Source organism: Bos indicus, chromosome 19, assembly GCF_029378745.1.
Source record: "Bos indicus isolate NIAB-ARS_2022 breed Sahiwal x Tharparkar chromosome 19, NIAB-ARS_B.indTharparkar_mat_pri_1.0, whole genome shotgun sequence".
NCBI lineage: Eukaryota > Metazoa > Chordata > Mammalia > Artiodactyla > Bovidae > Bos > Bos indicus.
In genome coordinates, this window is record NC_091778.1 from 46,677,516 (window position 1) to 46,705,450 (window position 27,935).

Here is a 27,935-nt window from a genome sequence, read left to right on the forward strand (position 1 = left end):
CACAGCCCAGGAAAGGAGACATGCAGGCCAGCAGCCCGGTGTTCTGCAGCCTGCCTGGCCTTGGGCAGGTCGCTTCCCGGTTCCCGGGTTCCTCACCAGTAAGGAGAAATGGTTGGACAGGTCTTCCACGCCTTTGCCTCCCTAGTCGTCTATGTCTGTATCTGCAAAATGGGCCTATAAGAAGGCTTTCTGCCTCATAGGGTAAGAGGACTAAATGGGATAAAGCACATGAAGGGTAGAACCTGGTGAATACCCACCACTCAAGGTGGTTATCATTGTAACAAATTTGGGGGAGCACCCTGAGAATCTTCTCTTTCCCTTTGCTGGATCCTGGGACAGAGGCAGGGCATGTGCCCTGTGTCCCTCCATCCTCCTGAGAGGTGCTTGACCTTCTTAGTCCAAAACCTTGGCTTTGTCTTGGGTAGAGGAAAGGAAAATGGAAGGGGGAGGCTGAGATGCCAACCACTGTTCTCTTGGTCAGGAACTTTGGTGGCAGAGGGAATTTGTACCCATTTTACAAAAAGGGTAACTGAGGCTCAGAAAAGGAAAGCGTCAGGGCTTCCCTGGTGGTCCAGTGGTTTAGATTCCACACTCGCAGCACAGGGGGCAGGGGCTCCATCCCTGGAAGGGACACTGGGATCCCACATGCCATATGGTGCTGGCAAAAAAAAAAAAAAAAGGAAAGCATCTGCCCAGGTGTGTCCAAGTAGGGAACGGGGGGACTTGGGCAGGTTTAGGCTGTTGCTTCCCAGGCATCACTCCCCACAGACCTCAGGCTCTCGGGAATGGGAGGGCCCAGGTCTGTGCTGGATCTCCACTTTAGATAGGCAGAGGGTAGGGGGACCTGGGACCCGGACAGATCAAGGGCACCTTATCTCTTCAGCAACCTGCCAGAGCTGTCTTCCCACCCATTTCTAACAGGCTCCACTCTGCCAGTTAGTGACTCTGGGCCTCCATTTGCTCATCTGTAAAGTGGGGATACCCACTAGGGGCTGGGCCAACCAGAGGGAATGGCATCTGGGTTCCTTCCTTTCCACTGGGGCTGGTGAGCCCCCTTTGGCAGCTGGGGAAGTCAGGGGTGGGGGGCGGCCTGTTTCAGGACCCAGTCTGAGCAGTGCCTCCCTGTGGCCTCCCTGCAGCCACCCGGGAATCGGCCTTCGTGCACGCCATCGCCTCAGCCGGTGTGGCCTTCGCAGTCACGCGCTCCTGTGCGGAGGGTACCTCCACCATCTGTGGCTGCGACTCACATCATAAGGGGCCGCCTGGCGAGGGCTGGAAATGGGGCGGCTGCAGCGAGGATGCTGACTTCGGGGTGCTTGTGTCCCGAGAGTTCGCAGATGCACGCGAGAACAGGCCAGACGCGCGCTCGGCCATGAACAAGCACAACAACGAGGCTGGCCGTACGGTGAGCCCTGGCCGCCCTCCCCACGGCCCTGCCCGAGACCCCTTCCGGACCTGTCCCTGTCCCTCCCGGTGGCCCATGTGCGTGCTGGGCTCCCTGCCCTCCTTTCTCCTTGGACTGTTCCCAGCCCCCAGCTTACTCCTGCCCTGAGGATGTTGTCAGCCCACAAGTGTGGCAGCCCCAGGGAGCGGGTACCAAACAGCCCATCCTGGGCACTTTAGCTGCCTGTGTAGCTGTGAGACCCGTGGGCCTGGCTTTGAATTCAGCCTCCGTCCTTTCCTAGGTTACTTGACTTAAGGCGAGTCACTTAAGTTCCCAGCCTCAGTTTCCCTATCTGTTAAATGGGGGTCACAATCCTTATTTCCCAGGGCTTTGAGAAATGAATGTGATTTCTGCCAATGCCGAGGTGTGAAGGAGAGGGAAGCAGGGAAGCAGTGGTCACCATTCTTAGGCTTGAGTTTCAATCCCCAGTCCATTCTCATCCTGGCATAGGGGAGAAATGGAGGAGGTTTCAGCGATGGGGGTGGGAGGGCCTGGTGGGGTCAGTCTGGGGATCAGCTGCGGCTCCTCTTCCCAGACCATCCTGGACCACATGCATCTCAAGTGCAAGTGCCACGGGCTGTCAGGCAGCTGTGAGGTCAAGACCTGCTGGTGGGCCCAGCCCGACTTCCGCGCCATCGGCGACTTCCTCAAGGACAAGTATGACAGCGCCTCGGAGATGGTGGTGGAGAAGCATCGGGAGTCCCGCGGCTGGGTGGAGACCCTCCGCGCCAAGTATGCGCTCTTCAAGCCGCCCACGGAGAGGGACCTGGTCTACTACGAGAACTCGCCCAACTTTTGCGAGCCCAACCCCGAGACGGGCTCCTTCGGTACCAGGGACCGGACTTGCAATGTCACCTCCCACGGCATCGACGGCTGTGACCTGCTCTGCTGCGGCCGCGGCCACAACACGAGGACGGAGAAGCGGAAGGAGAAGTGTCACTGCATCTTCCACTGGTGTTGCTACGTGAGCTGCCAGGAGTGTATCCGCATCTATGACGTGCACACCTGCAAGTAGGGAGCCAGGTAGGGTGGCTGCATGGGGAGGCTGGGGGCGGGGCCTTGGTGCAGGGCCCTGGGCTTGCCTGTCTTCTCTTCTTGACCACCCCGTCTACTTCTGAGTGACCCTGGACATGTGTGTTTCCACGGCTGCAGTAGGAAGGCAGGCTTTCCCAGGCTTCAGTGGGAATGGTCCTTGGGCAGTGTCTTGGTGGATTACACAAAGCACAGATAATAACCAAGTTTGTGCAAATGAGGCTCCAAGCAGTTGATTCAGTGCATGTACAAGTTAATAAATTATGAGCCAGGCCACTTCACACAGCCACTAGCTGTCATGATTGAGCATCCGTGGAGCCAGAGCAGGGGGTATTGTGGGATTGGAAGCTGGGCCCCCTGACTTCTGGTCTTGACTTGGCTCCTGACTTCCTGTTCTTTTCACTCCTCTGGGCCTCAGGTTTCTTACTGTAAAGTGAGGGGGTTAAAATACTTGGAATAGCAGGCCCCAAAGTCTCTTGTACCCCTGGGGCAGAGTCATTTTGCATCCACCTTGAACTTAGAAGGCAGGATTTTGCACAAGCATAACTCCTACCACCCTCAGGAGGTGGGTGGGGGGAAGCGGTGTGTAAGCCCGTATCCCGGCACATCTGAGGCTTGGGTGGAGCGGGGTGCACTCTCACCGCGTTTATGGCCGGTGATGGGGAGGAGGAAGGAGTCAAGTTCAGAGTGATGGTGGTGAGTAATCGAGGGATCAAAGACTGCTAGAGTATGTTCCCAAGCTTCCCAGAGGTGGCCTGCGTGGGAGACACTGTTGCCCAGCCCTGGGGTCCATGGGTCCCCAGGACAGGTCACGCTGGGCATGTGGTGGTCCTGTTCTTGGAGGGTTTCTCAGGCCCCTGTGCCCTCTCTATTTCTCTGGCCTGAGAAAGGGCCTGGTCCATAGGGATCTGCAACCCAGTCCAGCTGCCACCACTTGCCAACTGTGTGACCCCAACAAGACTGTCTCTTGCTCTGTCGTCCTCCCCACAGCTGCGGTGAGGAAGAGTGAAGGGCACTGGGGACAGTGCTCGTTTCATTGAGGACTCATCTGCCTGGGTTATCGCTGCCTGGGGCTGTGTTGGCAAGGGCACCCCACTGGCCAATGTGGTTGGGAGGGGTCGGGCTTCTCTGCAACAGGGAAGGACTGCACGAGCAGGGGAGAGCTCTGACTGAGGGGTTCCTGACTCAGCCCGTCTGGGGAGCCCCTCTATGTAGCTCAGGTTCCATCCTGGCAGGGACGGAGTCCAGAGAGACAGCAGGAGGCACCGCTTCTCTGGGTGCCTGAATAAAAGCAGCATGGGCGGTGGAGAGGGTGCACGGGTGGTTCCAGCCCCACCGCTTCCCAGCTGCAACCCAGCTCCCTCACTTGCACGTCGTGGGAATGATGGGAGCCTGGCAAGAGTTTTATGAGGTTTGAGCAAGCTGGCAGATGTGAATGCCGGTCTGAATACAGTAATAACAGAAAGTGATAAATGCCATCAGAGCCCTGACACGAGGGCAGTCATCCTGCAAGAAATGGTGGCATCACTTGGGCAGTTACATTTAACTGCTTTTCAGAATGATGGAAGAAAAATCAGTGCATAGGCGAGAACTCCCAGGCTCACTCTGCATGTCAGCAAAGTCTGAAAACTGCGGTGCCTCCTTGCCCTGACATCTACTCTGCCAAGCAGGACACAGCTCTGGCCATTATGAGAAGGCTACAAGGAAACCAGGCTTCAGAACACTAGCTCTGGAGGGGGCACAGGGAGGCTGTCTGTGTAGCCTGCCCATTGTAGCCCAGGGCCCTGCCTCCAGAAAGCCCCAATCTGTGGGTCCTGCAGAGGCCACTCTGGCAGCAGCCCAGGCCCCGGCAGTGGCTCCAGGATGTCACAGCTCCGTTCCAGCTCCTCTCCTCTCTTCCCCTCTGAGGGCAGCTGAGTGAAGCCAAGCCATCTGCTGAGTGGGAAGGAGGTGTGCTGGGTGGGCCCTCAGTGTCCAGAAAAACCCCCCACCTGCGATCTGATACTGATCCTAAGAGCCAATACTCCCCATTTCTGAAATGGAATGGCATTTCCCCCTATGGAACATATTACATGGATGTGGAGGATGGTGGCCCCTGGGCCTCTCATATACGGAGCCCTTGCTCTGGGACATGTGGATTCTTGTCTCCCCATGTGGTGCCCTTTTGATGAACAGTTTTTGTTGAGTGATTTGGGGCAAGTGGTTTTGCCTCTCTGAGCCCCCGTTTCCTCATCTGTTAACTGGGGGATAAGAACCGTGATCCTCACAGGCTTGTTGTATGGATGAGAGCCCTGTGCACGCGAAGAGCCCTGACACGGGGTCCAAGGAGGAGGGAACACCCCAAAGCCTGGCCTCCAGGAGCAGCTTCCCCCCGGCTTGCTGCTGTTTCAGAGCCACAGGCTGAGACCATTACCCTCCTGTCCTTTTATCCACCTGACACTCTGCAGGCAGGACGGGAACTTCTGAGACAGGCTGGCGCAGATGGGAGAGGGCAGGGCGCCCCCGAGCAGCACGCATGCCCTCCACATGCTCGAGGAGGAGCTCGAGCCTTTCCCTTATGTAAGGGCCTTCCTTAAGGAGAAAACCTCTCCACTGCTTGTCGATTGTGTCCAGTGTCTCAGGCGAACCACTGATTTCCCACCTCACGAGGACCAGTTTTGTGCTTTTGTTATCCTGATGCTGTGAGTGCAGCAAGCTAGAAAGGGCTCTGCACAAGAGGCAGGTGGCCTGGCAAACCCCAAGTCCTGGCCCTGTCACTGAGTCCTTGCGAGACTTTGGACATGTCTTTGGAATCTCGCTGAGTAAAAGTCTCCTACTGACCAAGGAGTTCGGGGTTGATGGGGAACGCCCATCAGAGTCCTTTGGGCTTCAAATCTTTTGTGACATGTAAATACATATCTGAGCACACACACGTATCTTGAAATACATACACAAATGAAGAGAAGGTACACATTGGTGCGCCCATGAGGAGGAATTTTTCATAATGCAATAGGCTTTCTTCTGCGTGGACAGCTTGATACAGAAACAGCGGACAAGAGTCTACAAAGTTGGGAATTGGGCCCTAGATCCACAGGGTTTCTCCTAGTGTCTATGCAAGGCAGGTTCCTCTGTCAGGCGAGTTACCTAGACTGGGCTTTCTGTTGCCCCAGCCCCGGCTAGAAGGGTGGTGTTGTTCAGTTGTGTCTCACTCTGCGACTCCATGGACGCCAGGCTTCCCTGTCCATCACCATCTCCCAGAGTTTGCTCAAACTCATGTCCATTGAGTCGGTGATGCCATACAACCATTTCATCCTCCGTCATCTCCTTCTGCCTTCCATCTTTCCTAGCATCAGGGTCTTTTCCAATGAGTCGGCTTTTTGCATCAGGTGGCCAAAGTATTGAAGCTTCAGCTTCAGCATCTGTCCTTCCAATAAATATTCGGGGTTGATTTCCTTTAGGACTGACTGGTTTGATCTCTGCTGTTCAAGGGACTCTCAAGAGAGTCTTCGAAAAGCAGTTCAAAAGCATCAATTCTTAGGCACTCAGCCTTTTTTATTGTCCAGCTACAAGGTGGGAAGGCAGGATTTGGATCCCAGTGTGTAGACACTGAAGCCCTGCTATAGCTCACACGCCCTTCCTCAGTGGTTTACCCCAGGGAGAGTAAGGAGCATGGGTCAGCCCCCGCCCCGTTACCTCCTGGTTCAAGAGAAACGCTGAGTGAGACGTGGACCCAACAGCCTCTGTGCTTTGCTTCCTGTGGGTGGTCCCTCTGGGAAAACAACCACTTTCCTAATTCTTCCTCTTTGCTTCCCAAAGGGCACTGGGAACGGGTGAAGTGTGTGGCTGGGCAGATTCACCGAAGCCCTACGGGAAGCAGGACCCAGAGCTGGGCTCGGCCCTGAGCATCAGACAGCATGGAATCAGGACTCTTGCCAGACGCACGTGTGGTAAATGACCTGGACCCAACCCGCCGCTGCCTGGGGGGCCTCCCTCCCTCTCTCTCATCTTAAGTTTCTCACCCTACTCTGGATGGTGTGTGGTTTTTAAAGAAGGGGCTTTCTTTTTTAGTTCTCCAGGGTCTGATAGGGACAGACCCGAGGCTTATCTTTGCACATGTTAAAGAAAATAAAAATGGAAAAAGAAAACAAAACCCCACTTCTACTCCAACAGAACAGGCTGGGCTCAGGTGAGCTGCTCTGCCTGGTGGTAAAGACATCGACGTGGGCAACATTCTGTTTCCCGATGGCTTCTCCCGGTGACATTCCAAGATGCCTGTGAGGTGGGAGTTAGGAAGTAGGACAAAGCCCTGCAGTCTCTCTTTCTCTGTCTACTCCCATTCGAATCTGATAGACTTTCACATTCTGATAAAAGCCATAAGTTTAGCTGGGATCAAGTGGTAGGGAGGCCACGGCCATCGTTAGAGTCAGGTTTCGAGTTTGAAGAACTGGGAGTTCCGGGCGTTTGAAGAGCAGCTGTATGTTCTTCTCAGTCCCCTTTTCTCTGTAACCCTGTTCTGCACGAGAGGCTCTTGTGAACTGCAGTCAGATCTCAAACATCTTTTTCTACCATTCTGCGGTTTCCACCATTAACGCAGTACTTTTTTTTTTTCCTTTCTGTAGTGAACGTTGTAAATAGGTTATGTGTAGGGGGCAAGACTTCTCCAGCTTAGATGGCTTCCTGAAGAAAGTGGTGTCTTTAAAGGGACCATTCTGCCCCTCCCAGCCCTGCTCACCTGCAGATTCTCCATACAAACTCCAGGTTGAGCGGTTGGACTGTAGGTCACCTGAGTATAAATGAGACAGAGGGTCAGAGGGAGAGCAGCCGTCTGTTCCTCAAGTTCCGACTCTGTGGCCAGTAGATGGGGAGGATACAAATGATTCCTTCCTTTGCTCTCCTCTGAGGACACACTGTCCTGCATCCTTTTCTTCCTATGGTCTGTGTGAGGAAGCAGAAACGCAGAGTTCCTTCACACAGGTCTTCCGGCCTCACCTGTGCGCCGATAGCATCAGTCCATGCAGTCTCCGAGGATCAGGATTAGGTCTTCAAAGTGGGGCAGGCCGTCACTTGCTCCCTGGGGTAGAGCATCTCACAGCTGAGTTCTCCTTGATGCACGCGGGTCCTCTGGAGGGTCTTAGGGGAAGTGAGCACAGTGGCGGCAAATGGCTCTGCCTTAAGGAGAATCAGAAAGAAGAGACGCAGTAGGGGCCTAGGCTAGAATGAAGTGACTCCTTCCTTTCCCCCTTCTCTCTCTGGTCTGCCTAACACTGACCTAAGATACCAGGTTAAGCCACCTTCCTACGTGCTCAGGCAGGTTCGCCCAAGACGATCGTCTAGAAGCCGTGCCTGCACACCCGAATCTGCTGGCATCGAGCCCTGCTCAAGATCCACATGCCACCCCCTCTAGAGAGTCTGAAATGCCCCTCCCCATCTCATCTCTTAAGACTGAAAAAGTTTTAAATAATGTCAACCAGATAATGCTTGCTTTATGTGAGAATTCTTTTGGCAGAATGGATACCAATTTTCACAACAGTCTTTTCCTATCTATGTATTCTATATTAAAAGTGATAAAGTCATGTTTCTGGGGCGTATTCAAGTAGCTGACAAGTAATTATTTAATAATAGTACATTGAGTGCACTGTAATTATTCTCGCCGTAGTCAGGTCATAGTATCCAACAGAAATTTCCTACCAACCTGCTGTATCCAAAGTTTTGTAAAAAGCTGTAGAAGTTGTTGATCTTTTTGATTTTATATTCAAAAAGTCTCTTTTTATAAATATTATTTATTATACAATGTATATACCTTTGAGTTAACTAAGATTATATATTATATAAATATATATATATTTGGAGAAAATATATTTCATCATGCAGTTTTTTTCTGTTAAGTCATTAAAGAGAAGGTAAACAAACTGAAAACGGATACATTGTACAGTGTGTGGAGTTTCCAGAGTCATGCTCAGGAGGTCCAGAATATCAGGTTCTAAATGTGGGAGCCTCCACTTTCACTCTGAAATGAGGGGCCTAACGTAAGGTCATCTCCTCTGTTTTCTCAGCAAGATCACCTGAGATGTCATGGACAATAGGTCTGATCTACTCAAGGGCTTTCTCACAGGCTTACTTTGTTCTAAGTCAGCTTCTAGAAGAATTTCCACTTTTATACCTGAGTGACTTGGGCAATAATTCATCTCATAGACTCCAGCACTTCCAATGCACAAATTAATGTCACAGACACTCAAGAGATACGGCTCAAGGCTAATGGACCATGGGGTTGGCCACCAACTTAATCCCTTTCAAACCCATGTTTTCAACTCTATTTATTGGGAAAATAGAATCTGCCCTCCTGAAAATTAAACTTTGAGTGGAAATGGCTCTCCCCTGCTAGCTCCACTCCAAGCTTTGGAAGGGGTAGCTTGGTGGGAAGGAAGAATTGGTGTGCCCTGGCCTCTAGAATGGGCGTCACTGGAAGGGTTAGACTTATTTGGGCAGAACAGACCCACCAGTGGGCATGCTCTAGGGAGGGCATGCTCTCCTTGGACCGCGGCTTCAAAAGGACTCACCCGAAGCTTACAGGTAACACCTTTTCAACAGCCAGATGCTGTAACTCAGTTTTATGACCACAGACAATCCTTTGGTCTTCAGGCCTGCCCATAAAATGTCACCTTCAGTTTATCTGGCACAGCAAAAAGGTTCTCTCTCCCTTTACTTATCTTTATTAGGAATTAAGTAAATTCATCTCACTTCACAGAAGAAATAACAGGAAAACAGAAGAATCTGCCTTCTGTGGTGGAGGTGGGCTGCCTGGGCTCTAACCTCAGATAAGGGAGGGTTCCTAGAAGTTCATGAATTTTCTTGTGCCCATGACGTGTCTTTAGTACCTGAAAAGCTGAACCCACAAAAATGGTTCATTTGTGCAATGAATGGGACGTGGAAAGGATACAGATCTCCGTGTCTCATGAGGCTGCCTGTCTTCGTGTTTCACTTTTACATACAGCTAGTAATACTCATCGACCCCAGTATTTTGGGTACTTGTTTTTTAACCTATAAAACTGCTGAATGTTCAAATGGTCCCTAGTCACACTCGCCAAGCCCATTTGTAATCCTATGATTAATTATGTTCTATGATTAAAGAGAACACAGTTTATAGCAGTGCTTGAACATTGAGTTTCTCCAGAAGCATAAATACTATTAAACATCTAAAAACAAGAGGAAGATCCAAAAAAAAAAGTCCCAAAGAAGAAGATAATGTAATGAGTTGAGCATTATTATTTTTCAAAGCAGTGTTAGTTTATGAAGGAAGAAGAGAGGTCTGAGAGACAGTTCAAGGATGAGATACAAATAAAGGCAGGACGAAGAAGCAGAGAGTGGGGAACGATGATGGTGACATTATTCTAGGTGCGTTCGAGGATAGTGTGCTAATGTGAGAGGTTGATCTACACACACACACACACACACACACACACACACACACACACGCCAGTGAAGTTGTTGAAATTTCAGCAAAATTATGGTTGGTACAGTGTCATCATTTCTCCTAGCTCAACAGAGAACTTGCTAGGAGGCAAAACATTATCTCTGCATTCATCTTATACTCCCGAAAATAGAGTGAGAGAGTCAGCTGTGTGACGACTGTATGTTGGGAAAATTTCAAACCCAAGTCCTCCTTGCAAACTGTCTCCACTCCTTGGGATTCCAGCCGATCGCAGGCGCCATCTCCTGCATCTTAATGCCACGGTGTCCACACAGCACACGCCCTCCGTGGGCCCGGCTCCAGTCTTGGCACCGCTTGCCAAGCTGAAGAGAAACTTCGGGTCATTTTGCAATAACTTCTGAAATTTACATGCTTTTCTGAACTCTCATACACACCTCTCCCAGTCATTTCTCTGAAGAGGCTGATGGATCAAGTTGTCAGGCAAGGAAAATGAAATCTTTACCTTCTGTGTTTGGGCTGGGTTGGTTGTTTATAGCTGACTCAGTGCTTCAACAAGTCTGTTTACCAGGATTTGATTATTAGACACACTTGAATCTACTTTAAGACTTGTTGCTGAAACTTAGGCTGTTCACTGTAATTTTTAGGATATGAAAGTGAAAGCTGTTCAGCTGTGTCCTACTCTTTGCAACCCCATGGACTACAATAGTCCATGGAGTTCTCCAGGCCAGAATACCGGAGTGGGTAGCCTTTCCCTTCTCCAGGGGATCTTCCCAACCCAGAGATTGAACCCAGGTCTCCCACATTGCAGGCAGATTCTTTACCAGCTGAGCCAGAAGGGAAACCCTTAGGATATGAAAAGGCAGCCTTAAAACATATTTCAGGTTTAACTACCATGATCCAGTTTTTCTGTGTTACACTTAAAAAAAAGTGTTTGGGTAAAGTTGTAAAACTTTAGGAAGGAAAAAAATAACCCCCTTTTTTGAGGTTTCAATTATATCTTCTGACAAAAAGTAGCCTGTTAACAGTTCATCTGCAGAAATTAAGGCAGTGGCCAGAGGAGTCACCATCGCTTTATCACCAGGCTGTGCTGTATACTCGCTCTGCCTAGCATCAGCTCTGAAGAGTTCTGGAAAGGCTGAAGCCCTCCAATCCCAAGGTTACACAGGGACCAGGAAGATCTTCAGAGGCCTCCTTGCAGGAGGGTGTGCACAGCTCCCAGGGGGCTGACCCTGCAGTCAGAGAAGCTCTAAGGCCGACCTCTCGCCACAAGTCTTGCTGGTTTTCTGGGTGGCCGTTAGTCCTACCCTGAGCCACCTCTAAGCATCAGGGTTTAGGCTAAAGATGTGAGAGTTCAGAAACATGCCAGATGGATGAAGGATACCAAAATGAACCATGTGAAGAAAGCTCACTGAGGGTGTTCGCATCTTTTGGTTTGTTATGTGTCACAGGAAGGACTAATTCTACTTGGGAAACAATCTTCCTTTCTGGTTTACTGCTAACCCGCTTATGGCTTTGGTGTACTTCAGTTTTTTAATAAGAGGAAATAAGTAAAGGGGGTATAAAGATTCTTCTTGTGTGCCAACTTTATATAAAACTGGCTACCAAACTATTTGTCAATTTATATTTTCTAAATAATTAAAGTCAGAGATTTTAAAATAAAAATCTTCATCTCCCTACACTAGTTAAAACAAGGAGGGGCTTTTCTGAACCCCTTCTTCATATCCTCTGGTCAGTTATGCATGTTGTCTTGTACAAAATATTGGTCTGTTACAGGATGTTTTCAAGTATACGTACTCTTTATTGCATTCCTTCATTTGCATTAAACAATATAATATTTGCATTTCTTCAATATAGTTCTGGACAAAACACAAAGACATTAACCTTATTTAACAAGAGACATAAGTTAATACAATGTATGCTGCTTTCACGGGGAGCAAAGAAAGAGGCAAGATCTAAAACAGATGAGGGGATCCAGGATACTGGCCACCAGGAACCACAGAATTTTTACAATACAATCCACTTTTTTTAAGCCGCACAATAAGCTAGAGATGAAAACCCAAAAGAAAGCAGATGCAACATATAAATCTACCAAAAATATACAGAGAGCAAGATCTGGAGATAATTTATCCTCTACCACAGGGACAGATGAGAGAGCTGCACCACGGACCACCGTGGTGACACCCAAGTGCCACCTGGTGCCAGCCCTGCATTAAGTACCTTCAGGTGGTGCCTGTCCTCGAAGCTGAAGCTGCAGCAGCAGCGGGGGAGGGGCGCATGTTCTGCAAGTCTTCTCACCGAACATAACGACCTGATCACATTTCTTCCAACTCAGCTTAAACTACTGTTCTCCTTCCCTTTGGAAGAAGCGTGCAGAGGGGGAAGGAGACATCTTCAGTACATTGGAATGGATGTTGAAGGACTGAGGAGAGTGTGCTAGAAAGTGGTTTATTTTTTCCGGAAAATAGTGTTTTATTTAGATGCTAGGGAGTACAGATAATTTAAAATAAAGGAAGGATACATTCTAAGTAAGTCGTTAAGCTAAGGACAGAAGAAAAGTGGTGATACTAAAGAAGCCTTTAGTATTATGGACCCACTTAGACCTGGGCACTAATGAGTGCTGAGAGGGTTGGAAGTTACTTGAGTTGACACCTTTCTGTTTTGGGGTGTATGCTTTTACCATACACATCTCTCACAGGTTCTTAACAACATCTACTAAGTAGTAATGACCAGCGTTCTCTCTTACCGCTGAGCACATCACTTGCATTAAAGGGATGGCACAGCCAACACGGTAATAATCTGACTTCCTATTAAGAAAGATCTCCTGATTGCAACCTAGAAACATCTCTGAAAATGATCGAGAACAGCATCTTAGAAATTCATAGCCCTAACACTTCAGGCAAAGATAACTAGCCTTCTGGGAGAAACTTGAACCAAATATCCAATGACCTATAGTGTAGTTAGCACAGGGAAGTTGTGAGAGAATCCCTTTGAACCCGGTGCCTCTAGTCACGGCTCCTAGCTTACAGGTGGAAAGTCTTCCTTCTATTAGGCCAACTGCTGTTTTGCAACATCAGTATGTTTATTGAGAGTTTTCGGGTGGTGGTGGTAGGGAGCTTAGAACGTGTAGTGTTCATAAGTACAGTATGTTTCCCACATTTAAGATTGAGCAAGAAGGAATCAGCTTACACGGAGAGTTGAGCACAGCATTCTAAAGCGAATTTACACCTTCCACAAGAGGGAGTATCTCAGTAAGCACAAGGAAGGGAGTTTCATTGCACTCGTCATGCAGTGTGAGCACGTGTCGAAGGCAGGGTTCATTTCACTGTGTTCAGTATCTCGAGGAGGTCGAGTGATGATCCCAGGCCGTCTTCACCTTGGTCACTTTGCTTGGTCACTTTGCGTTTGAAAATAGTTCATGATCATAGTCGAGGGGGCTACTGAAAAAGAAAGAACCGAAACACAATGAAAAACAGATGAAGGGTCTGCAAAAAGCCCTTCACCACAAAACCACACTAAAAGCTTCTTAGTGGTTTATCTACATTTTTCACTATGCATTTGCCATTAGAAGAGCATTTCACAAAAGAAAATGTTTACACTCCATGCATTTAAAAGCAGGTTCCAATAAATATGTACCATCGTGCTTTTTCCTGCCTTGTGACAAGGAAGTTTTGCGAAGCAGGACAGGGAGAGCAAACCAACAGTACAACCCACTTCCTTGCTGGGTCTCCTAGACCTACAACACAGCGGAGAATTCTAATAAATGGAAACAAAGTTGTCCAAGAGAGGTTGAGAATTCAAATTCACAGGCACTGTACAGCAACTCTTAGAACAGGCACACGGGTTTACAAGACCGGGGAGTCTGGCTGGAGGTCTCAAGTGTCGTATGTACTTACGCTCCTTCTTCTCTTAAGAGGGCCAAGAATTTTCTCACACGGTATTCGGGATCCATCTAAATACATCAGAAGGAATAAAGAAGACAGGTTAGTGGTACCTTCTAAAAATGATGCACTTACTTCAGGCCAAGAAAATGACTGGTTTTATACTTTCTCAGGGCTTTGGTGAGCCATGGAAATGTGTTACCTGCTCCTTAACCAGTAGTCTGCTACACAGCAAAGTGGACCGTGTCACTTAAGGGAAGTGAGGAGGGATATTGGAGCACAGAGAATCGCTATGCATGAGGTCATCCACAGGCACCTCAGCCCAGCGACCCCTTAGCTGGGGCCGGGTGAGGAGGTGGCCCTGAGAGGCACGTTGTGAGAGCAGGGCTGGCCATTCAGGGGGTGCAAATGGCATCCAATTCACAGGGCTCATCCAAGGCACGAAGGTGGGGCCAAAATGGAAGAAGCCAATTGATGCTGATTAAACAGTGAAAAAGTAGCCTATTAACTCTATGAGTGATTCTTTAGCTTTTCTTAATCTTGGTGTGCCTGGCATAGTTTTTTCTTCATAATTAATAATAACGGTTGTGCTGGAACTAAAAAAGAAAATCAGTGGGGCTGATTCCTCTGACATGCTCTCTGGATAATCCGGGTCTCCTGGGACTGAGGACAGCATTGTGAGTCTAAGAAAAGATGGGGGACTCAGTTCTCGCTCAGGTTGTAGGGTCTGGGTTGCTATTATTAATTACCCCCATTCATTTTCATTTCATATTTCTTTAAAAAATTTTCACCATATATCTTTTCTCTTTCTTCTTAATTTTATTTATTTGTTTAGGCTGCACCAGGTCTTAGGTGCAGCACGTGGGATCTAGTTTCTGGACCAGGGATCGAATCTGGGCCCCCAGCTTTGGGAGTATGGAGTCCTATCCACTGGACCACTGGGGAAGTTCCTCATATTCATATTTCTATGAATTTGCTTAATTTTGTTTTATTCTCATTGGTCTACCAGAGATGTGAAGTTGTTAAAAAAGATCATTTAAAACAGCTTTAATTCCTGAAGATGAATTTTTATTGTAAGAAACACACCTAACTTTGAAAAAATGTTCCAGGGCAAGAGTCTATTCCCCAGGAGGGAACTCCCTGCCCTCCAGGAATAGCTTTCAAATGCTCAGCGCAGCTGTGGCTAAATGTGCAATTGGATTCCCCCCTCCAACCACTTTTTTTTTTTTTTTAAAGATCTCTTCTATCCCCCCAAAAATCCAAGTTTCGAATGTATCAAAGTTAAGAGGTCAGACTACAAAGGACTAAGAAAAAGTGTGAATAGTTAACAAGAGAAACATTTTTCCTCTTTGGGAATAGAATTACATATGAATCAATTGTCAAGTTCTTTTTCAAAAAAAAGGAACTGGCTGGAGCTCTGCTGCAGTCAGTACTTGCAGGTCTTTGCCCATTAAACACATTTAATATGTGTGAGCAACGACTTACTGACTTGCCTGTAGCTATGGAATTAAAAGTCAAGGGAAAGGGAGGAAAAAAGTAATCTAGATAAATGACTTTATTCCCTCAGGTGACATCCAGTCAGAGCAGATCCTCAGCACTGTGCAAGTTTTAACAGAATTGTGTATGGTGAACAGAGAGGTAACATGACTTATATTCAGCTAAACTACATGCCTCTTCACTGAGACTTGGTCTCTCTAAGGCAGATCTAAAGAGAATTCACTCAGCTGCACGAAATCCATTTGACGTGAAGGGGTTCAAACTCAGAGGCCTATGAAGTGTCAGTCGCTGAAGATTAGGTCTGAGTGCCCCACTCTCACTTTCCACCCCACAAACAGAGGAGGCATTAACTTGATCACTGACCTGCGGGCATCAAAGGAAGAGAGGAAGGGGTAGGGATTGGGGAGAAAAACCCACATAGTTTCTTCTATGCAATTATTGAAAAAAAATTGTGCTGAAACTTAAAGAAATGAAGCATAGAGCTGACTGTCTGACAGATTTATCTATTCCAAGGAAAGAGCCAATACAAATGTATGTGCACCTTTACCAAGAATAATCCTCAGCAAAGTGATTAGTCTGGAACTTTAACTTACTGCTCATAAGGAAAAATAGAAATAAATTGGCTTAAAAATAGTCCAGCTGAAGGTTTCTCAAAGCCACAATTTTAAAATAAATTGACCAGCAAAGATTAAAAAAGCATTCACTTTGTGATTGCAATTTGTTATTGGTCTAAGAGCCTATTTCAGCAATAAATGAAGTAAATTTCACCTCTGCCACCCACAGTTCACACTGTTGGAACAACAGGACTGAGCGTTAATGCATGATGCTCAGAATGCAGCCAGTCTGTCCACTGAGGACCCAGGAGAGATTCATTCAACAGAAATTGGCTGAGGGCCTGACAATGTGTCCAGCTCTGTTCCAGGAGCTGTGGACTTACTAGTGAGTGAGAGCCAAGATCCCTGAACTCATACAGCTTCGAAGGGACACATTTAGTATCTAACTAGTATGTCAGATAAGGACAAGAGGACACAGGATAGGCACAGGGAGGGGTGGAGTTACAAAAAGAAGAGAGGTAAGCTGCCAGTAGATGTGAGAAGGTCTCAAAGAAGCTTCATCTGTTTTTGCCCTGGCAGCAGCCTGGGGCTTAGTTTTCTATGTGATCCTGGATGCTTCAGCCTTACAGTAGTTTGCGTGAAATTTCTAGGAGCCCTGCCAGGGGAGAATATATACAGCCTCTGTCTAATCTCTACACTCAATCACCTTGTCCCTTGAAACAGTCTCCCAGGCCTCCTCTGGCATCTGTGCATCGCTTCCTGACTTCTGATAGACAATGCCAGGTCCCCCACCTCCACCCCGTTGGATCACTAGCTACGACCTTGGTTAACTCACTGACAACTGGTGGGACTCTCAGGATCCTCACCTCTAAAATGAGGGGGCAGCAGAAATTGTTCTTTCAAGTCCTTTCTAACTGTAAAACCTAGTGACTCCATAAATTAAAATTTAATTTTATCATCTTTTCTTCTATTTTTGAATTTTAAGAAGTAGGAAAGAAAGTACCAATAAGTTGTTGCTTGATCTCAGAAGCAGGTTACTAACACCAACTTGACTCTGGAAATAATATAGGAGACTTTCAACTTAAAACCTTAATGAGAGGGAACGATAACACCTGTTGGGATAATATTGTGACCCTTCTGTGTCTGAACCATATGGAGAAGGAAGCATCTTACCTGTAGGGACATCTCAATCAACATTAGTAACTTCTTGATTCCTATCCAGACCTTCTTCCCTTTGACTTGCTGTGTAATTGTGGTGCGTTCTTCATCCTTGAAGTTGCCCAATAGCTACGAAAACAATAAAAGTAAGGAAAGCATTATATAAGGACATCAACAACATTAATTCCCACATTTACCCTTAAAAGAATAGTGATAAGAACTACCTGACTGGTTCAAGCTGATGGAATTATCTCATATTTTAAAATCCAACTTGACTTTTCTGAATCCATTAAGTGCAATTATGAAAATGAAAACTGGAATCTTAAACCCTATTTTCTTATGGACCTTCAGTATAATTTAGAGATATGTTTGCTGGGGGAAAAATAGCTCCAATCCATAATAAATATCAGTTAAAATTTTTAACATTCCATTCTAAGAATAATCTGTATATGTCAAAGCAGACTAAATTTAATTCTCTCACTCAACCTCGGCACAAAAACTGCTCAAACAGGTAGGCTGGAAACATTTATCATATAGCTTCTATTTTGTTGGGAGCATGCCCATCTGTACAGGTCTTGAGGATTTTAAGAAGCCTTCCTGACTCTATTGCTGCTGAACAAGTAACTAAATAATCTTTCTTAACACTTCATCAAGTCATTTGTGAACACTAATTTTAATCAAAAGTTTAATAAAGGATATATATTTTTTTAAAAATTAAAGACTATGTCATCCTCAAAAAAAGAAAACATTTCCATATTATGAACTTGTTAATAAAAAGGTTCCTTTAAGGCTTTAATTATTGCTCAAATTGATTAACTGCAAGTAAATGTACTGAATGCTAGTATGAAGAACTGAGTTTTCTATATATTGATTATTCTACTTCCTTCCCCCCGCCAAAGCTTCTGGCCCAGTAATCTACATGCATTAGTCATGCTGGGCGCAGAGTAATTCACTCCTGGCAGTTTGCGTGCTGCTTCCACTGAGGAATGAAGAATTGCTTCACTCTCACTTGTATTTCTCTTTTTCCTCCAATTCCTGAAAGTGACTGGAGGTGTATCCTGGGTCCCGTGTTCTGTGTTAACACAGAAACTAAACACCAGGTGTGATGCCTGGGGCACCCGTAGCTCCTTTCTTTGGGCAGTGCGCACTCCACTTCCTCATCCTCACCTCCAGAGCCTCCAGCAGCTGCTCCCCTGTGGCGATATTGGGCACATGGATGGTGGTGCTGAAGGCGTTAAGCATTTCCATCTCCTGAAGGACATCTTTGCGGCTCGTGGTCCCAATGATAAGAAGCTTGCGACCCTGATCATAGGAAAAAAAGGTGTTGAAACATAAAGGAAAGAACTCATTAGGAAACTAGACTCAACACCCATTTTTTTAATTGTAGAAATGCAAACGCTTAGGCAAAATAGAAGGAAAAAATTCAGAACTATCCTCTTGAAAATCTTCTTTTTGGCCACATCACATGGCATGCGGGATCTTAAGCTTCCTGTCCTGCGGTGGAAGTGGGGAATCTTAACTGCTGGACTGCTAGGGAAGTCTCTTGAAAAATCATTTAAAAATGTTATCAACAACATGATTCAGAAAAAGCGACACTTTCTTCAGCATGCGGTTCAGAAAGAAGCAACTGTTCTTTCTCCTCATCCACATCAGTAACATCCTGGGTCAGTAAATCAGGAAGATACACAAACCAAACAGAAAGATACTTTAATATATGTCTGTAATTCATCTCTACAGCCAATATATACATATTTCAACATATGTATGGTTGGGGGGAAAAAAAAAGAATGAAAGTCCTTGCCGCCCACTTAGCAAGACTTTATTAATGCTTTTTAGGAGAGGTCCTCAGGTAATAATAATTGTTTACATTTATGCAGCAGTGAAAGGCATGGTGCTATGTTTCACATAATTGTCTCATTTAATGTTTTTAAGTTCATTTTAATTTTTAGCCTCCTAATGTAACAAGGAATGTTTAAAAACTATATCAGGCTTAGGCCACCATTCCTGATTCCCACATTCCAGAAGCAACCATTTTCTATTCTTTGGGTTTTTCTTCTTGTATTTACTTCCTTATCTTTAAGTAACAATAGCACTCTGTTATTTTTAGATCTTTCTTTTCGGCTTTAAATATTATTTCCTGAATTCCTATTATGGAAGATGGAGACTTAATACTAATTTTGCAATAACCCCGCACCTCCAATATGTCCCTTTTCTCATCCTTTCAATATAATGATTTCACAGTCTCTGGTTAAATCTATACTGAGTATTTATTATGATTATATAAATATGATTTATGACTAAGCTATGTAGTATCTTTTCTTGGGCAACATTTTGTTCTTGTTAAGAGTTAATAATTGCCATTTCCCTCCTTTGCTTAGTTTATCAGGTACTTATCATAAGTTCATCCCCAAACAAATACAGCCACAAATATCATGCCAATATGTCCTAACATGTTAGGGAATTTTAAAGTTTGGGGTGTATTTTTTAAAATTTATTTATTTTTGGCTGTGCTGGGTCTTCACTGCTCCATGAGGGCTTTTCTCTGGTTGCAGGGAGCAGGGGCTACTCTCTCGTTGTGGTACATGGGCTTCACACAGCAGTAGCTTCTCGTTTCAGAGCACGGGCTCTACAGCACAAGCTCGACAGCCGTGGTGCACAGGCTCGGCTGCCCTGTGGCACGTAGGGTGTTCCCGGATCAGGGACTGAACCCGTGTCTACTGTACTGGCAGGCGGGTTCTTTACCACAGAGCCATGAGAGAAACCCCTTGGGTGTTTTTTCGAGGGCATCCCCCTCGTGGAGTCTTCTGTTCTCAGAGCTCAATCTCAATCTGAACTGACTGTTCTCTATGCTGGCTGCACAAGCTATAGCTCTAGAATCTTCCTCTCTCCTCTCTGAGATTCCCTGTCTCCTAGCCCTCCTTTTCCCCTCCCCCGTTTATTCCCTCTTTTCCACGGTACACAGACTTCAAAAGCTTCCTGAGAAAAAGTGTATAGGAGGTAAAAACTTAAGACCTGGAAATGCCTTTATTCCATCCTTAATACTGTACATTTCATACTTGATAAGTTTGTCTAGTATAGAGAATAAGGCTAGAAATAATTTTCCCCTCAGAATTATCAAGTCATTGTTCTATTGTCTTTTAATTTTCAGTGCTGCTGATTAAAAGACTGATGCCATTTTGATTTTCTGACTCATTGCTTCTAACTTTTAAAAAATATATAACTTAAAAAAATCTTTTATCTCTATGTCCTATAAGTTACAAACCTTCAGGTAAGTCACTCTTTATTTCCTGAATGTATCTTTTTTTTTTTTTTTTAATAAAAATCACATACTGTTATATTTCATGGATACTACCTTATTTTAGAGCTCTGTCAATATTACATATTTTTAAAAATGTTTTTTTATTTTCTATGTTTTGTCTTTGTTTCCTCTGAGATGACTACTCATATTTAAGAGTTAAACTAATAACTGGAAGCTCTGAATCTGAGGGTTTCACCATAGGATGGTAAGACTTGGCTGATTACTGGGGGTCCCTCAAAGGTCAGGATGTGTACATTTTCCCCAGAGAATCTTTCAGTCTCCTTCCTGAGGGCTATACAGCCTAATTTCCAACATACTTCATGGGAATCCATGAGGGAAGGGGTCTGGGTACCTCACCACTCAACATGAAGACGTCCATTTACTCCTATTTGCAGCATGTGCCTTTTTGGATACATCTCTCATTCAGTGTTCATTATGCTCCCAAGAATTAAGTATCAGTATTATCTCCACTTTACTGTGGAAGCTATTAAGTCTTATAGATTTGACTAATTTGTTCAAGGTCTAATAATAAATGAGAGAGTGGAATGGAATGGAAACCAAATCCAGAATCCAAAACTGTATACTGACTTTTTTTCATGAAGAAAAACACACTTTAAAAATGTTTACTTGGAAAATGGAAGAAGAATGGACTTTAAACTATGTCACTAGATTTATGATACACACTCATTCCACAAATAGGCCTTTAATTCAATCATTAAACCTATTCTCAGATCTCAGAAACTCAGGGCATTAAAATAAATGAGGGAATAAAAAAATTATTATGTGAAAATTAAATATTTTAAGAAACTGAAGATCAGGTGCCCAAACAATTACCCTTTGGGTTTTGTAAATATTAAACCACTATTGCTAATAAGGCATGCTAGCTTTTCTCAGTCTTAATTGATTGGTTTTGTCCATCTACTGCGACAAGAATAGATATTGTAAGAACATAAACAATGGCCCACCAAAGAAACAAAGTTGAGGCTTTCTGGTATAAGCAGTAATTGGCATATCAAGTGCCTGTGCAAAGACTATGAGAGAGAAGTATACCTATGAAGTATACAGATTAAAGGGTAATCATTGTTATTATTCAAGAAATCAACTTGCTAAAAATCAAACACATTGTCAACAGACCCTTACCAAGCTACTGGATGAATCTGGAATAGACCTTACACATACAGAGAGACAGATACAAAAGAGATCATTACAATACAATATGGAGAGGTGGAGGTAAAGGCACAGGATGTCATGGAAGAGGGAAGAAATGTGTGGCAGAGAAACACCTCCCTTTCCTCTGGAGGAGACAATATCTGAACTGTCTTAACAAATGAGTGGGCTGACTTGGAGATGAAGGGGAAGGACATTCCAAGTCTGAAGGAGCAGAAACAGATAAATCCAAAGGCAAAATAACAAAAACTGAGATGTCGGTGGGGGGTAATTAAAAACACATGAAGACACAGAAGGGCTTTCCTGATGGCTCAGATGGTAAAGAATCTGCCTGCAGTGCAGGTGACACAGGTTCGATCCCTGGGTTGGGAAGATCCCCTGGAGAAGGGAATGGCTACCCGCTCCAGTATTCTTGCCTGGAGAATCCCACTGACAGAGGAGCCTGGTGGGCTACAGTCCATGGGATAGCAAAGAGGTCGGATATGACAGCGACTAACACTAACTAAAGACATATAAACTTCTATTATGTAACAGTAAAGTGGTGCTTTTTACATTCAAGCTATTTTTCAACATTAAATTCTGAAAACTTGGGAACATATCTGAAAACCACATAGGCTGGTACATCTTCATTACAATTAAGATAACTGTTGGGACTTCCCTGGTGGTCCAGTGGCTAACACTCCATATTCCCAATGCAGAGCGCTCAGGTCTGATCCCTGGTCGGGGAACCAGATCCCACATGCTTCAACTAAGACCTGGCGCAGCCAAATAAATATTTTTTAAAAAGAACAAAAAAAAAAAAAAAAGATAACTGTTACTTTGCTTTTTTTTCTTTAGGTTTCCAATGTTCTTAAGTCCATAATTAAAGCTCCCTCATTTTGCTCCTCTCTTACAAAGGACAACACTGGCCCTCAAAGAACGGCTTGCTAACCATTCTAAAAGCTGGAATGGCCATTTTCCTAGTGAAACTCTGTCTTACATTACCAGTGACTATGCACTTCAGAGTGTTGAAAGACTGGGAAATGTGGAGCAACTTATAATGGAGACGCTAATTTATGTTTTGCTTTTCTTCTTGTTTAACAAGACTGCAAACACTGCAGAGAGGTCATGACCCAGGCAAGTTCGGGCCTTGACTTGTAAGCATCATCTTCAAGAAAACACCGAAAAACATTACCAAATAATTAAATTGTGCTGGGTCATTTTGTATATTAATTAGTGGTAGTACTCATGAGGCAGCTTTATCATGAAAAACCAGCTCTGAATATATTTAATATCCTAAATCACACTGGAGAACATTCTGGAGAAAAAGTTGCCAGCAGCATGAGGTGGGAAAGCTGGCTTTAAAAACAGAAGTAGAGCTCAACCCAGAAAGAGAAATCCAACTTGTTCATGTGTGGCTACCAGTCTGAATCTACAGTGCCAAAACATGCCCCTTGATGGGAAAAAAAGAGGCAGAGAGATAACTTACTTGGGAAAAAACTGTTCCCAGAATACTCTTTCCTGAGATTTTCCAGTTCTGATGCAATAAAGAAAAGGCCTAAATAAAATGACTATCTGCCAATCGGATTATGATAAACATTGTTCCAAGGTTAAATAAGTATTAGTTAACTAATTCTTACTACTATAAGAAGCAACTCAGGTGAAAACATTACCATGAAAAAGGCAGGGCTCAGTCAGGTGTTGATCCTTCAAAAAAACACTTCTTTACACGATGAAGAATGAGCCAAGTACTAAGCAGTATCTAAGCCTTTTGCCACACAAAGGACTAACCAGATAATCCACACCCTTTCATAGGTCCTGCCCACTGATTGGCCCTAATAAACTGATCTGTAACAAAAGTTCATGTGGAAGAAAGCTCTTTTTTTTTTTCTCCCTTAAATAAAAATGCCACCAATATAATACTTCAGTGAAATGGAAGGGCTGATTTTAACCTGCTAACAAAAGTGAAGTCAGTTATGCAGTAAAGAAAGGCCAATTCTTTCCCTATCATTCAGTGCTGAGCAAGGGCAATACACCCTGGGTAAGAAGAATGAACTGGGAACAATTGGAAACCCTGAAATGGATTAAGAAGTGTGTGTGTCGGGGGCCTTAAACTTTATTTTCTCGTTGTTAGAATTTGAAGCTTTTGTAAATAAAAGTGAAGTTTCTCTGAATTTGGAATTTATAAGCCTGGGAAGTAAGAGATAAAATAGATTAGCTAATCAGATCATGAGCACGAATTGACTCTGTTCAAGTATGTATGGCATTATGAGATTTGGTTTGTGCCTCCAAAGTGAGTACAATCCAGCTGGGGAGAATGAGTAAATATTCAGAGACCAAGGAACACACCAGCAAACACGAATGAGTAATGGATGTGGGGATACAGCACAGGGGCACAGCTTCATTGGCAGAGGGTCTTCCGGGAAGATTCCTGAAGTATCACAGAGACGCTGGTGAAGAGGAGGCCCTGGAGGAGATGGAATGAGTCTCCTAATTCCCCCGTGGGTGGTGGAGGCAGCTGAACTAGAGCACCAAGAGGGCTGAAAACAGAGTCTTCTTAGAGCGGAGGGGAGTAGGTAGCCTAAAAAAAAAGGAAGACTCTGAATGCTAAACCAAGGAAGGAAGTTTAGTATAAAAAGCAACAAGAAGCTAAAGAAGGTGCTGGAGGAGGAAGAACTGTGATGGAGAGAAAGACGATCCTAGCAGTTTCATGCCGGGCGGTCCAGTGGCCTGTGAGGAGGCTGCTATGAGAGAGGCATCTCTGAAATAAGGTCTCGGAGCATGTGCGCCCAGGGAGGATCTGCACCTTTTCATTAGTGACGCACACACATGCCTCCCTTTGAAATGCAAGCCCGGGGTGGGCAGAAAGCAAGGAAGGAGAGGCAAGTTCCCTGATAGGTAGGGGCTTGGTGCCACGGAACAAGTACAGGCTCCGTCCTTCCTAGCTGGGTGATGTGGGTTAGATTACTGAACTTCTCAGCATCTGTCTCCTCCTCAACCATAAAAACGGGATTAAAAATCCTATTTCTACCTCTCATAGTAGAGCAGGAGGTAAAGGATACTTGGGGAAGGGGGACCTGTGCCATCACTGTCAGGGGAGGCAGGAAGGGAAGGAAGTGAGATGGTCTGCCTGGGATTGGGATGTCAGGAATCTGTGACCTCAGGTCAGGTGGACAAGCACTGGGCACCTGAGAATTCCTCTAACAAGGCAGGCAGGGCACTGGCCACAAAAGATTCCAAGAGAGAGCACTCTCCCAGAGGGCCAAGATGCACTCTGTTCAGGGGAGATGAGTGCGCCAATCTTCAGCTTAACTAGGGTGACAGCGAGGCCCAGACGAGGCCTGAAGCTAAAGATCAAATACCCCTCAGAAGTAGCTGTGGCAGCGGGCAAGAGTCAGGCACCTTGACAAGAGGCAGTGACTCGGAGGAGAAATCAGCTCAGGGCAGAGCTTGCGAAGCTTTCCCGGTAAGAGGTGTTTCAGTTCATCCCATATACTAGTTTCCTTCTTGAAATGCGAGTAACAACTCATATTTTAATTTAGTTCAATGCAGATTAAAAGAAAAAAATTCTACCTACCATAGAGCTTGTACAACTTTACCACTACTTTTATTTGCAAGCCTGAATCTTGTTTCTAGCCTGTCGACTCCCTGGGGGCAGGGCCATGCTTGATTCATCTCCGTCCTTGTGGTTCTGAGCACAGCATGCCTGGCGCACGGAAGACACTCCCATGTTCGCTCTGCCTAGAATGCTCTTCCCTGATACAGCCACGTGGTTCCCTGCCTCAGAGTCAGAGCTCTGCTTGAGTGTCACCTTTCCCATAAGGCCCACCTTTCCCATAAGACCCTTTTTCATCTCCCCTTATCAGGCTCTATCCGCCTCCCCCAACAGTAGGGATCACCTCTTAACATACTATATACTTAACGCATTTATTCTACTTATTGCTGGTCCTCCCTTGTGGGGACAGGACTTGTGTCTGTCTGGTTTTACTGATGGGTCCACGGTGACCCGTTAAATACATTTGTGTTGAATGAATGAATGGTGATCTCAGTGTAGGTGTCAAGGGCCACAGACCACTCCCCTACTTCTTCGTTACATTTTCTCTTCTGGTCCTGGAATAACACACACTATATGGTATGTTCAACAGGAAAATAAGTATCTACAGTTACAGTGTCTCTATCGCTGAGTCCCAAGTGTTGAATACTAAGTCAACAAGTTTTAAAGAAAAGAATCTAGAATGAATGGCATGTATGCTTCATTTACAATATAAGTAGACGCAAAGGATGTCAGACCACTTTCTTTTAGCTAATCAACTGATTGTCAAAAGTTAAGTTGTAACTATTCATAATACAGACTACTCTCACAGAGAAAAGATTCATTAGAAGCCATTACTTTAAGCTGGCAAGGTAAGTATTGTTACGCATCTCCTATTGGTTTCCCCAAATCCAGGGAAAAATCTGACTACTATTAAAAACGACCACGAGTCTGGACAGTGAAATGAGAGGAATGCAGCCTCTTTGCGTATCCTGCATGTATTTGATCCAGAGGAAAATCTGACTACTATTAAAAACAACCAAGAGTCTGGACAGTGAAATGAGAGGAATGGAGCCTCTTTGCATATCCTGCATGTATTTGATTTCTCGATGCTCAAACGTCTGTAACTTCTTTTTTTGGTAGTTAAATGTTTCAGTTGAATACCAAAGGAAGGATGTTTCAAATAAATCAAGCTACAACGAGGCAGACAACTACACTTAAACTCTCCATTAGATTTTTACCCTGAAGCAAATTCTTAGTCTGCTGGCTTTGTAACCATCCTCCTGGTGCTGCCAGTAGGAAAGAAGACAACAGGGAGGGGAATTCATGATGCACACTGACTATGAAATATGCAACTTCACCCCAAATAATTTAAAATAATTACTAAAGGCAAGAGCAGACCACTTTGAGATATTAAAGAATATTTTAGTACCAGTTTGTGAAAAAGACATGGAATCATCAGACTATCCTCAGAGCAGCTCTGAAAGCTTATCTAAGTTCCCTCCTTCCCTCTCTCCTCTCCTGGCTATTTTGTAGGTGAGAAACTGGGGTAAGCTTTTACATCCAGGGAGGGAGCTAAAACTAGAGTTCAGGCCTCATGGATATTCCCACTATGCCTTGCCATCCATTTTTATTTGTGTAATATTAAAATTCTATCAGCAGTGGCTGATTTCTTAATGACGAGTTAGATAGGTACCACCTAGAAATTATGAGTTATGACCTCTAAGGAGAAAAGGTTAAATAAATTTAAGGAAATAAAGATGTATGACCATGCCACAGTATTCTCAGTGCCAAACGGAACAGTTTTGTAGGTGCTTTCATTAGAAACTTAACTAAAATGATCACTGATTCATCAGGGAATCCAGACTCCTCCACCTGGCACCTATGGTAGACTTTCCCTCCCTCCCTCTGCTTTTACCTCAAGACGCCCTAAAATGTCCCCTGTGCTCTAATCAGGTCACTTTTCCTCTTCCTTCTCATTTAATTTCTACCTCTGTGGGGTTTTTTTTTTTTGGCTGTGCTGGGTCTTTATTGGTGCCTGGGCTTTTCTCTAGTTGCAGAGAGTGGAGGTTAGTCTCTACTTTGGTGTGCGGACTTCTCATTGCTGTAGCTTCTCTTGTTGCAAAGCACGGGCTCTAGAGCACAGGCTGAACAGCGGTGGCGCACAGGCTTAGCTGCTCCTCAGCGTGCAGGATCTTTCGGAGTCAGGAATTGAACCCATCTCCGTCACTGTCAGGTGGATCCTGTACCAGTGAGCCACCAGGGAAGCCCTGTGATTGTTATTGCTTGTTTCAGAATTCATTAGTAGTTATTATATTTTTTAAAGGTTTACCAATAATTAATACTAAAAGAATGTCAAGTCAAAGAAAAGGATGGACATAAAGGGAAAAATTGATTTAATAAATGTCGTAAGGCTTTATTACCTGTAGAGATGACCTTTGCCAGCAGAACTTATACATCAGGAGAAAATTTAATTTAAAAAAGTCATTTGACTTTTTTAACTTCTTATTTTGTATTGGGATATACCCAGTTAACAAAAAATGTTACAACAGTTTCCGGTGAACAGGGAAGACACTCAGCTATATGCATCAGTTCACTTGCTCAGTCATGTCCGACTGTTACTATTAGTCAAGCAGCAAATCAGCTGCAAAGGATTGGAACTTTGGTAGTTACACTGTTGAGTTAAAAGTGAATACAACTGTATACACATTAAGTTTTTCTTTTTCCTGATTATAAAGTAATAAATGCTCACTATAGAAAATGTATAAAATACAAGACATAATAAAGCAGAAAAACCCACCCATAATCCACCATCTAAGATAAGAGCAGTTATCTTTAAGACAGAGAAACAGAACTTCCTTTTTACTTTTGTTTTTCATTTCACTCTTTTAAAAACATTCTTTTGTGCATTTTAAAATGAACATCAATTAAAGAATAATAAATGCATTAAAATATTGGGAGGCTGAGCGAAAACTTTTCTTTCAAAAA

At 44.8% G+C, this 27,935-nt stretch overlaps 2 protein-coding genes across 3 annotated transcripts in view; one reads left to right on the forward strand and one right to left on the reverse strand.

The window, feature by feature from the left end:
- Positions 1-8,327, forward strand: part of WNT3 (Wnt family member 3) — a 55,601-nt gene extending 47,274 nt beyond the window's left edge. The window contains exons 3-5 of the mRNA XM_019980672.2: positions 1,140-1,405; positions 1,980-2,467; positions 6,272-8,327. Of these exons, the coding sequence (XP_019836231.1) occupies positions 1,140-1,405; positions 1,980-2,459 (746 nt within the window). The 3' untranslated portion in view covers positions 2,460-2,467; positions 6,272-8,327. The remainder of the gene's footprint in view (positions 1-1,139; positions 1,406-1,979; positions 2,468-6,271) is intronic.
- A 3,334-nt stretch (positions 8,328-11,661) lies between these two features.
- The window catches only part of NSF (N-ethylmaleimide sensitive factor, vesicle fusing ATPase), a 148,157-nt gene continuing 131,883 nt past the window's right edge, over positions 11,662-27,935 (reverse strand). The window contains exons 18-22 of one of the 2 annotated variants that reach the window (XM_070773671.1): positions 18,139-18,273; positions 16,987-17,100; positions 13,778-13,833; positions 13,518-13,617; positions 11,662-13,321 (exon numbers count right to left, since the gene is read on the reverse strand). In XM_070773671.1, the coding sequence (XP_070629772.1) occupies positions 13,319-13,321; positions 13,518-13,617; positions 13,778-13,833; positions 16,987-17,100; positions 18,139-18,273 (408 nt within the window). In that variant the 3' untranslated portion in view covers positions 11,662-13,318. The remainder of the gene's footprint in view (positions 13,322-13,517; positions 13,618-13,777; positions 13,834-16,986; positions 17,101-18,138; positions 18,274-27,935) is intronic. The other variant, XM_019981837.2, reaches the window with a different exon arrangement.